This window comes from Diadema antillarum, unplaced genomic scaffold (genome assembly GCF_040938485.1).
Source record: "Diadema antillarum isolate AM-2024a unplaced genomic scaffold, OU_Dant_1.0 scf00000153, whole genome shotgun sequence".
NCBI classification, from domain to species: Eukaryota; Metazoa; Echinodermata; class Echinoidea; order Diadematoida; family Diadematidae; genus Diadema; species Diadema antillarum.
The window spans coordinates 807239-819759 of record NW_027271042.1 but is presented as its reverse complement, the minus strand read 5'-3'; the positions used below and the strand labels follow the sequence as shown (position 1 = coordinate 819759).

The window sequence follows — 12521 nt, the reverse complement described above, 5'->3', positions numbered from 1 at the left end:
CCATGAAAACACTGATCAACATGGAAGCAAATATCTTTGATGACCAAGCAATATATACAAGAAGAAAAGATAATAAATAATAAATGAATACACAGAGAATAATCAAGTCAAAATTTCCTTATGAAAAAATATCAAAAGGTTACTTTGCATGGATAAAAGTTTAACCAGTTAAAGTGTGGTATATTCTTTCATTATTTCAACAATCAGCATCTCATCTCTGTGAAATCTACACCTAAAGTCCTAAAAACTGTTATACTTGCTTTACCATGATAAAAGCTCTATATTTTGCTATAAGCATGAACATGAAAGTTAAAGATATTGCTTGCTCATTTCCAACAATTCAATTTACTTTAAATAGCCAACATCAAATTTGGGTTTCCCCAAGTAATCCCAACAAGGGTTCTGGCCCTTGGTTCCCACATTGATAGAACAATCCACAACATAACAACCCACACTATCACATTCACTACCATCATCATCATCCTCATTAGTTCTATTATCAGAGCCAGAAACCACCTGCACCAATGTCTACCTCATCACAGGTGCCATAGCCATTGATCTCCACCTTGACAATTACAACATCACATTTTAAGTATCCTCATTACTCATTGTCACTTTGCTCATCTACATATGTCACTGAAGCCACTGTTCCAATTTTACTTGTTACCATGGTTACTATCATGATGAAATCTTTGTCTCACCTGGATTTGTCAGGGTGTTTGCGTTTGACTGATGAGTTGTTCATGATGACTGTTGGTGGGACTCACTCGGAGGCAGAAACACTGGTCGGTTACACTGTGTTTGTGGATCTTTGCATGGAGCTAGGCTTGCATCAACCAAGAGTGGCTCATACCTGGTAAAGAATGAGAGTATCAAGAGTCTCTACTATCATTCTAGGTCACCTCCTGTCAGCCTACAAGATTTCTTTCAGTACAGTGGTACTTGTTAGTCACCTGAATGCTATTAGTCAGCTAAACGCTGACTAGTTAAGAATTCGATATAGATCTGTTAAGTTCACAGATAAAGTTAAATTTCATTCAGAGTTCCCTTCATTAGCCACTAACAATGATAGCTATTGTACATTCTACAGAAGAAAAAAAAAAAATAAGCAGTGGCTAGTCACGCGTTACTGTCTTGTTATTGTCCTGTATACAAAAGAATCCAGTCAGCAAAGATGCATCCACCGTGCAAAGGTCTATGGTTTCAATTAGTTTGCCTTTGCAAATGGTCTTTATGAGCCGTCTCACACAAAGATACATAGTATGCTTTAACTATAAACACACACCATAAAAACTCCCAATAGTTGTATTTTTTGAATACCTAGGTACTGCATGTACATAAAAATATCTAGCAAGGTTTTTCTATTTGCAAATTTTGGGAGTCTAGTGCTATTTGTGAATTCAAAAACACGCAAAAATATAAATTGTGATCCCCAACATGAATGAGGTGCGTACACTATACAATTTCTCCATTCAGTGTTGTACACCAAAATCACAGATCGAGATGTCTCGATTCGTGAAAATTAGATGCACTATTACAGTGGCGAATATAGTAATAAATGATCTCCGAAAGTACAGCTGTTTGTAATAAAGTTGAAGATGGAATTGAGATGCTGTACCCTGCCAATACGACAAGTCAGTCTGTCAAAAGGTCCTTGCCGTTGAATCACTATCCACGTCAGTATCTCACATGTATGCTTTCAACAAGCTCACCACAACAAACTGATCTCTCCTCTTCCACTTGACTTGTTATCTGCAAACCACATGTGAGAAAATCTCCAAGTGCACAGAAATCCAGCCTGCATTAAGCTTGTAGTTTCTCCTTCACTCTTACCTCTTCACACATTTTCACAAACAACTGTCTCATAAAACAAAACTTCTTGCTGTAGTGAATTTCAACACTCCTTTGCATTGCATTTGAGGGACTACAAAAAGGAAAGGTTATCCATGATAATTTGGTCTTTAGCCTTGGTCTCTATATAATGTGTTCCCTGCCTTTGGGAGAGAATCTGACCTTTCTTTCCACAGCTCAGAACCCAGGACTCTTCCCAAATCACCTCAGGGAATGTTGTGAAATCTGAGGACACACATGTGGTAGAGCCATACACAACTAAATGCCAAAGAGGGAACATGGAACAAAATAATTCACAGCTTACATTGTGTTCTATTTTGTTGTTTTACAGCTTGGAGTGATTTCAAGAATGAGACACTAAATCTATCTCCCATGATTCATGCATACTTTAGAAGAACATTTCTGTGAACTTGTAACAAATAAGTCTCCCTCTTCAGTCTTGTAATCATGTAGGCCTACATGTAATGCATATGGTGTAGGCATATATTTCCAGATGTAGCTTCCTATCACATACTCATGTCATACGAAGTAGTTTGTTCAAATTCATTTTGAAAATCACTTCATTTTGTGCCATTTCCAGATGAGAACTTGTATTTGTTTCAATTAAAATCTTCAAAAATATCTGACAGCTGGTTGACATTCCAGTCAATCCAAATATACAGTTATTGCTACAAAGTCTTCATTCACTTTGCACTAAAAAGCATATTGCTCCTACCAGACTTACGATGAATTTTTAACATGAAATCATAGTTTAAAAAATGAGCAACAAAAATAGCATTTGCCACATATAACAAAGAGTTTTCCTAAACATGCATAGTTAATGCAATACCTTAGGAGTTATGTTGCAGTACAACCGGTATCAAATACAGTATAATGTAACAACGACTTGGGACAAGAAAAAAGAAAGAAAAAAAAAAGAAGCAAGTCTAGCTTCTTTTTGTTTCATCTCTCTTGATTTGTTGGTTGTGTTGTTGACTTTGAAAAAAAAAATTGTCTGTTTTAATCAACACACAAAAAAAAATCACTCATGTTACAGTCACATGGTGGCTGAATATCAAAACAATAGTCATTCCAACTTGTAGATTTCATTCAATCAACTACTCTGCTAAAGTAGTGTTTACCATCAAATTAGTATGCACAGCCATACATCAGGTACTGCAGATTACCTGCTTGTGTGGAATGCAAGATGCTTCTTACACATTGTATGACAGTGTCAGAGAGCTGTTGGTGATCATCTCTGTTAAATTCAGTTTGGGTGACAGCTTTGAACCCAACTTGCTTCCCGGAGGAAGGAAGTTAATCCAGGCGAGATCGAGGAAGTCGCATGTTTCCGCCAAGGTGCAACAAAAGCAATCCACACTTACTACAACAGGCCGGAAGAGTTTGTCCAACAATGATTTCTAATCAACAGATTGCAGTGTGGATTGGATCATGGCTATTGCACACACACTAAGATCATCCATGACTAAACTCTCTTCCTATGTACTCTATTAAGCTGTTATTTTCGCAGGGGTTTAATTTTTGCAAATTCTGTGAATCACTGCTGGACCGTAAATTTAACAACACGCAAAACTGACACCATGAGCTAGGATAGTACACTTACGATACAATCAGTGTCAACTTGCAAAAACAACATCTCTTGAAAATGTCTGTGATCTCCTCATTTGCGAAAACATCTGACGTGAAAATAATAGCTTTTATAATTACCAATACTCTTAATACAGCTATATGAAAAGAGTAAATTGCAATTGTTGAGCTAGCTGGGATGCAACTCAAAGATGAAGTTGGCATTGTAGTTTTGAATGTGTCCATGCTTAATCCTTTCTGTACCAGGGACTTTGAACAGTGTGTACAATGCTATGGGGTCTTCTGTACCAATCAGCACTCAAAGCAAAGGCTTAAAGGTATTAGCCCACATTTGCAAACCCACGAAAATCAAAACTGCATAAAACAGGTCCAATATGACTTCAAGTACAAGTTATAACAGTAACATACCTCACCTGTTGCTCTTTGTCTATACCATTCGATAAAAGAGAGAAAATCATCGTTTTAAAATCAATTTTCAAACCGGGTCAACCCGACCCAAAATCGAATTACGAGCGCGGGCTAGCTACGTACATGTAACTTACACATGTATCGCATGCATGTAGGCCTAGTACGTACGTGGACCGGAGCTAGCGAGCGTTATACGCATGCATACGGTGCATTTTCGTTTATTTTTATGAAAGTAATGGACTAATTGGAACGAAATTTTGCACAGGTGTTACTGCAACCATACCCAAACTCCATGCTAACTATGAGACCAATTGCTGCAGGTTTACATATGTGGGCTAATACCTTTAAACCAGTACACTTATTCAGCAAGCATACATGTAGTGGCATGCAGTCATACTAAGCCTGTCCCAGTATGCATTCACTTGATTCCATGGATCTATGTACAACTTGTACATGCATTCCCTCTAAAAAAAGAAAATTAAAAAATTAAGAATAAAAAAAAATGCTACATCTTAAAGGTAAAAGCTTAATGATGCAAGAAATTGTGTTTATAGCATTTCATAGCTTCCATAAAGTGAAATTAAATCAATGTACATTACGCATGATTGACATAAAATTGATACTGTACTAGAAATGTCAATACACATGTTGGTCAATTTGAACCCTTCTGTGGGAACTATTGCAGAAAAAATAAAACAATTCAAAAAGTAAAAAAAATGAAGGAAAACTTCATCTCCTTTCACACCTGAGCCTGAACATCCTACACAAGTACAGAGTATATTCAAGATAAACATGACAAAGTGGCATGCTTTATGGCATGTGACACTCTCCCAAAATAAGGGTGAAAAAGACTGGGAAGGAAGACTACATGTACACCTGAACTCAGCTTCTGGCCTGATAGTATTACAAATTGCTGGCAGTGTGTTTCAGTGCCAAGGAAAGCTAGGGTATAGCAGCAGTCAGTACAGTGTTTTTGGACAGCTAGCAAACAATGACAATCACTAGGGTCACCGTCTATCAAGGACAAGCCTATCACTGAAGAGATATCATCACATTATGTTGTTTGTATCTCATACAATCTGGGGTAAAGAAACACCTACCTGCTACAAACTTGTAGTTGTACACAGATTGCTTGATGTCTATGCTAAGCTTGACAGATTGGGTTCTACCATATGTTTACAAACTATTGTACAACTCAAATTATTACTACTGTAGTTGTTGGAATTTGTGATGCACACATGCATTCTTTTCATTGTTGCACAATAACAAACTTTGGACCTGTTACATAATAGCTGTAACAGATATTGACTATCGACCTACTTCTACATGTACATGTAAAACAAGCTTATTTCTAGCATTACATTATCAATCCTGCAATCATCTTTTTATACAAAACCTCTCAAGGTTGTCATTCTGTAGGTGCCTACACATTGTTAAAAATTCTAAATCACAAATATATGGGACTATAAAGCAATCAATTGGCAAATCACTAAAAGGGCACAGTTCAACTTGAATGTGACAAGACTACAATGTAGATGGTCTTCTCAATAGATGGTGGATAGCATAATGTACACCAGTCTACCATATTTTACCATGCATACAAGAAAGTGTCGGTTCCTTTGCAATTTACTACTACTGTAAAAGTGGAAATTTTTGCGGTGTTGAAATTTTCGTGCATTTCGCGCAACCAGAAGCTAGTACGAAAATAAAAATATGTGAGTATTTTTGCGTGCCATATGTTCCAGTGGTGGATGTCTTGATTCCGTGGAATTAAAAACACGCGAAACTCTTCTTACCCGCGCAAGCGCAAAAAATTAGTCGCACCAAAATAGCCACTTTTACAGTAGTTTGCCAGCACTTCCACAGAAAGCTATCATATCATGCCACCTTCTATGATGCATGCATACAATGGTCATTCTTACAGACACTGCATGCATTCTACCTCCACAATTCTACTTTGCATTCAGTGCTACACAAATACATGTATAAATGTGAATTTCTTCTCAACTTTGTTAAACTTTCATAATGTCTCACAAGTTGGAGTTTACACTCAGTCTGTAAGCTTTTTTTTTCTTTTCTTTTCTTTGGTTACTTTCTTTCTTTGTAAAATATACCAACCAGCTGTTTGTAGGGTGTTGTTTTGATGGCATAATTGCCGTGCACTGATGCATGCAGAAGCATTGATTTCTTCTAATCACTTCGCACAGATTACAATCACAATCCTCATCAGCAAAGTATGATCTTCACACCATCCATTGTTGATTATCAGACGACAGACTCACACACTACTGGCCCAGCAGTTGTAGACAGACTAAAACATGACTCTTGAGCCACAATGAGTGCTGGTCTAGGCCCTCTATGAAACTCATACTGAAAGACGAACTTTCAAGACATAAACAGCTACACGATATATCATGCAGTCAATCTTTTATAAGTGAGTATTCAAATCATGCATGCATTATAGAATATCAAATCTCCTGTGATATAGTGTACATTGTACAAGTAGTTTACAACATGTTGTATGCTACTTTCACAAACACTGAAATGAACAATGAGTAAACCTACAAACTTGTTTCATAAACCTGTTTTTCTCCAGATGACAAACATGAGTCTAAATATATCACTACACAGTTTTGTCTTTGTAGGGGTCAGTTTTAAAAATCTCACTTCGAAAAGAAAATTGTAATCTAACATTAGCTTTCTGTGCTAGCTAATGATACTGACATTCTAGATTCTATTAGAGGCATTCATGGAGATTCTCTGAGAAAACATAGGGTAGCAATTTATTCTTTTCCTCCAAATGTTGGGAATGGCATTGTCCGTGTAGCTTGGATTTCCAGTATGGCAAACAAACAGGATGTCAATGTGAGTGTGTGAGGCTTCCTGTTCACACAAAGCCTACAGCCCTCTCTATCCTTCACTCCGATCTGCCTATGATGATCAAGTCAACGGCATTACACTGATGGCTTTAACTGCTTCTTCTACGCTTCAACTACACCATGCTTCAAATCATAAAAGGACAGGTACCATCAAATTTTCAGGTGCTCATCACTCACTGTCATATAACATAAAGTCATACTGAAAACTGTACATGCTTGGCCTAGCTTTCACGCAATAACTTTCAGTTAACGAGTATACAGTACATTAATGACTACATGGAAAACTGTAATGAGAGGCAATCAGTGTTTGCTTGAAACAAAATGCTATTCATACAAATGACCTTACTTTCATTCCAATCAAAATGGTAGAAATCACTCTGAGTTTTATCCAAATGAGTGTTAAGCAACTAATTAGTTTCTCTACCTTTAATATACTGATGGGGGGGGGGGGGGGGTCAATTTGTCAAACTGTTGGTACAGTGTACTTCATGAAAGTCTTGTGTTTCTGGCTCCCTTCAAATAAACAACAACAAAACTGACATAATGTTCATAACTCAGCGCCATTCTTTTATTTACCATTTTATCTAGAAACCTTATTTCCATTGAGGCAGCACAAGAGTTACGCCTCACTTCAAACCAAAGAGTTCATGTTTCAACATACGTTGTAACTTAACTGTGTATCATTATTGACAGTATATTGTAGAGTAAAATTTTCCACGGACTGAAATGACCAAGATATGCAGAATGACTAATCCACCACAAATATGTGGAAAAAACAAAGAAATCAGGCAAAACTAAATATTATACATGCAAAAAGCACAACACACACAGATACACAAATACACAATTATGCCCACAATGTTCACACACACACACACACACACACACACACACACACACACAAACACACACACACACACACACATATTGACCTACACACAAAAACACATACACACACACAAAAACACATACATTTTGTACACACACACACCAACAAAACTCACATACATTGTAAATACCCAGAATGATCACAAGCAATGTGGATCTGTTGTGGTGAGATCCACAAATCCCCTTTTCCTGCATCTACTTTATCCTGGAGATTAATCTTAATTCATACTTAGGGTGTCATACAACGATAGGGTACATGAGAATGTTGATTGCATCTGTAATGCATCAGTTTTAACAAGACTTGTTTAGGAATTCTCATACGTATGGTGCCTTCAATAACAAACCATCAAATCATAATGAAATTACCAGTTTCAAACTTGTCAGGATCTGAATACAATGACTGAAGATTATTATGTGACACTCTTCACTTGTTGGCAAGTTGTACATTTGAAGAGAGGGACTCCATTTGACATTTTGTCACTGATATCATGCACTTATGAATGGCACATAACCCTCAAAAATAATTACCTTCAGTGATCCAAAGTTGGCAAAGTACATCAAATCACGGATAAGCAAACTTGGGCCCCAAAAAACATTGAGGACATGATCTACAGATAGTCCTGCCATGTAGAGGGATAGGGTGAGATGATGCCTTCCTAAACCCACTTTTTCCTCAGTCCTTCCTCAAACTCCATCACTGTCATCATGGTTAAAGGGATCGTGCAGTTTTGGTTGAGACCTAATTCAGGTTTCTAACATTTTTTGGTGAGATAATGAGAAACCTCTTATGAAATATGAAAGAGCATGTAATTCTATGAGGAATTCAACAGTTATTTGATGAAAATTGGTTTTGAAATGGCTGAGATATCCAACAAAGAGCAATTCTAATAAAGTGTGGGTCCCACACTTTATTAAGATCGCTTTGCTTTACTTTGTTTTTGGATGTTTCAGTCATTCCAAACCCGATTTTCATCAAATAAACTTTGAATTCCTCTTAAAATGGCATGCTCTGTACTATATCATAAGTGTTTTCTTGGTATCTCGCAAAAGTTAAAAGCTCAATTCTCATCTCCACCAATACTGTACTATCCCTTTAATCCTGCTAGAGAAAAGGTTTACATTTCACAACACTCTATGACAGGTTTGGAAGCCATACCCAGGGCCCAACACTAACTTATTCTCTGCTGGCTGGTTTGGCCACTAAAAAACCTTTGAACTTGAATTTTTGGTGGCCCAAGGTACAGTATTAAAAGGAAATTCATTTTGAATTTCAGCTGCCCAATTGGGCAACCAAAACATAGCCTTTTTAGAAACTTGGTGGCCTGATATCAAATTTTAGTGGCCCCAGGCCACCAACCCTGCATGCCTTTATTGTTTTACCTGTCTTTGGTCTTAATCCTAGCAAAGTATTATGGTACATACTGGTATGATGTGTGTGGCCAATAATAAGCTGTGAGTGTTATATTCAGAGTGACCAGACTAGTAAGATGAGAAAAACCTCTCCATTGTTGGATTGTAAATTACATTAATTCAGGCCTAACATGTTGTCTGATTCTTTGATGACCAGAGACCAAGTTTTGCCTAATACTGAGCATGATCTGAAAAAAAATAGCAATAATATTACCTTCTCTGCTAATAAATGACAATGAGGTACTTGTATCAAGGAAACTGACAACTTGTATTCCATGTTTTATAATTGGTTGGCATTAAAATGTATGATCAGAGAACACCTATTTCTTCAATATGCAAGCATGAATATTATGATACAAGAGCGATGAGATGACATATTATGTTCTTAAGGAAAATAATTTCTGTATATCACGTGGCATACATGTGAGAGGCTGAAGTGTAGACTAAGCATGACTTCCATTCTTCTTGGAATTATGATGAAAGCTGTCAGTAACTATCAGCTCCCCTCCCACTATGAAGAGAGGACAGTGACAACACATGGCCTTGATCTTTCCTTTGCCCAACTTTTTCCCTGGGATAGAGGTGTTGAGTATTGACATTCAAAAGCATACACACACACACACACACAGACACACACACACATACAGACAGACAGACATACTTGGTCTGATCGTAGTCTCAGACACAATGGCAGAGGGGAAGATTAAGAGATGGAAAATGTGCTCAGATTAGTCACTTGGTTGTGGACTTTTATAAACTTTGTTTAATAACTTTGATTGATATGACATACTTACAAAACACCTGAGAATTTGGAAGGAAAGTAAAGGAATATGGTAACACTGTCACAGATCACAATGATACATCTAATAAGAAAACATTGATTAGGCCTATTATGCAAAATCAAGTAGGGTTCAGATTTATACAGGAATAACTTATAGGTCTTTCTTCTCCTTATCACAATATTCAAAATGTGATATAAACTGAACTGCTAACACATCATTTGGCGGGGTGGTACACGTAGCTTATGCTGAGCAAAACTTCTGGTACAGTTGTTTTTTCTTATCATAATTCAGTTTTCACAATGGCCTAGCATAGAATGGTTGAGCCTGCATAATCTTAATGTACCATCCATTCAAAACCAATACTTAGTCCTCACAGAACACATTCTCAGCTTCAAGTTTAATGATTTGGCTTTTCCTCTAATGCCATGTTGTGTCACTTTACTTCTTACTTACAAATTGTATACAGACTAGGCCTATATGTTCTGTCTATCAATAGCAGTCAATATCTAAACAACAAAATTGAATATCTAACAAATGTGCAAATTAGAGAACCTCATAAATACAGGCAAGTCTCTAATTCATGAAGTAATATAGGAGGTATATTGAAGCATGATATGGATATTACGATTGCCAACAGGATGTTCACAATGGTGATAACTAACTGGTGTAGCTTATCCGATGGAAACTTTGAGGAGAACAGGGTCTTGGTGTGTTGAATGGCAATGTATGTACATGTATGCAATGAAAAGCCAGAACCTGTCAATTGACTTTCCCTCTGTTGTTAGACTAGTACAGGATGGTTGGTGAAGAGTGTCACACACACTAGTGTTTGTTACAATGACTTCAACAGTCCTCCCTCTTCTTCCCCTGAATTCTCTCTCAACATCCTTCCTTTCTCAACCGTATGTTTCTCTTATAACCATCCTACGTTTAGTGTCAGGCAATTGTTACCAGTTTACACAGGGGATGAGTGAAATCTAGTGCAGGTACAGTGTTTATCACTTATTATTGCTGTAACCAAACATTACTCAGTACAAGAGGAGACAACAATAACAAAATCAAACAGTAAAATGTCATCCTGCCATGTTACTACTTCTTCATGGAGGGCTGCCTGTATCTATTTTCTTTGCAAATCATGTTTGTAGGAAAGTGTGGCTGGATGCTCAGTCAGTTTGTATGAGCAATCATGAAGCAAGCAGAGAGTTGAGTGGAAACTAGCTGAGGGCTGGTTGAGTGTATTGAGCCAGTCTGTGAACAAGATGTCAGCTGTTGTAAGGAGCTCAGCTGCTGCCTCAATCATATCATTTCATACAGCTCCCTCTCAACTCACTGAATACACACACAACTCTGTAGAAACTCTTTACAACAGTCTAAAACTTGCCACTCCCTCCAACTTAATACACAACAAGGCTATAGGCATGCAGGTCTTTCCTGATTGTGTCTTACTGCAAGAATTATTCTGTCCTACAGAAGCCAAGCAGGATTCTGGCCTGTTCGCTCATCACACTACAGACGATGACATACAATGCACTACTAAGAAAATAGTTGATGACTGCATACTGTTCTTACACACAGCAGACAATGTATCTTAGAAGGAGAAGCCTTGCAAATAAGTGCACATATCACTATGGTAATGCTTCCTAGATTTAGAAGAAACAATTTCTATTTTTCTGTTAAAGGGATCGTATAGTTTCGGTTGAGACATAATTTCAAGTTTCTAACTTTTTTTGGTGAGATAATGACAAACCTCTTATGAAATATGAAAGAGCATGTAATTCCATGAGGAATTCAACGTCTATTTGATGAAAATTGGCTTTGAAATAGCTGAGATATCCAAAACAGAGTGATTCTAATAAAGTGTGGGACCCACATTTTATCATGAATAATATGATTGCTTTGTTTCACTTTGTTTTTTGATGTTTCAGCCATTCCAAACCTGATTTTCATCAAATAAACTTTGAATTCCTCTTCAAATGGTATGCTCTGTACTATTTCATAAGTGCTTTCTTGGTATCTCGCAAAAAGTTAAAAGCCCAATTCTCATCTCCACCAATAATGAATGAGAGTGAGTGAATATCCAAGTCTGCATTTGACTCAAATATAATCTAAACTAAGGAAGAGTAAATGTCAAAAATGAATTGATAAGGGTTGTGGTTTATGAGGCTTTGAAATTAGCATGATTCTATTCATTATTTGTATGTAGTCAAGTGGGTCTTGATACATACTGGTTTGTTGTTTTTTGTTTGTTTGTTTTTGTATTACCAAGAGAGTAATTGACATGAGTGTGCACTTGAGAGTATCATTAACAATCCAGGGTACTTTTCATGTCTTTTACAATGTAAACATACATTTTAATGTTCTCTTAACCCGTTGAGGACGGCTTGATTTTGCTGCAACATGCATTTCCCATAGACACCTGCCCGAGTATACATACTCAAGACTCGTCCTAAACGGGTTAAATGTTCTCCAAAGTCTTATCAAAATTTAGATTCTGCAAAATGGCTAAGCTTTTGCAAAACACATTCAATATATTGCTTTACAATATACCAAATTGTAAATCAAAATATGGTTTCCAAATGGAGTCTGAGGTTGGGTTTTGCTTTATTCTCTTTGCACATGAAACAGAAATGTTTGAAACACTCTCTTTCATGGCCAGTCATGTGATCTCTACATTGGACTTTGAAGATTTTTATTAAAGAGTAGGTGGAACAAACTG

General features: G+C 37.0%; 1 protein-coding gene across 5 annotated transcripts in view; it reads right to left on the bottom strand.

The window, feature by feature from the left end:
• The window catches only part of LOC139721979 (uncharacterized), a 175460-nt gene that overhangs the window by 46634 nt on the left and 116305 nt on the right, over positions 1 to 12521 (bottom strand). For all 5 annotated transcript variants that reach the window (XM_071633302.1, XM_071633303.1, XM_071633301.1 and 2 more), the window contains one exon: positions 702 to 853. In XM_071633302.1, the coding sequence (XP_071489403.1) occupies positions 702 to 745 (44 nt within the window). In that variant the 5' untranslated portion in view covers positions 746 to 853. The remainder of the gene's footprint in view (positions 1 to 701; positions 854 to 12521) is intronic.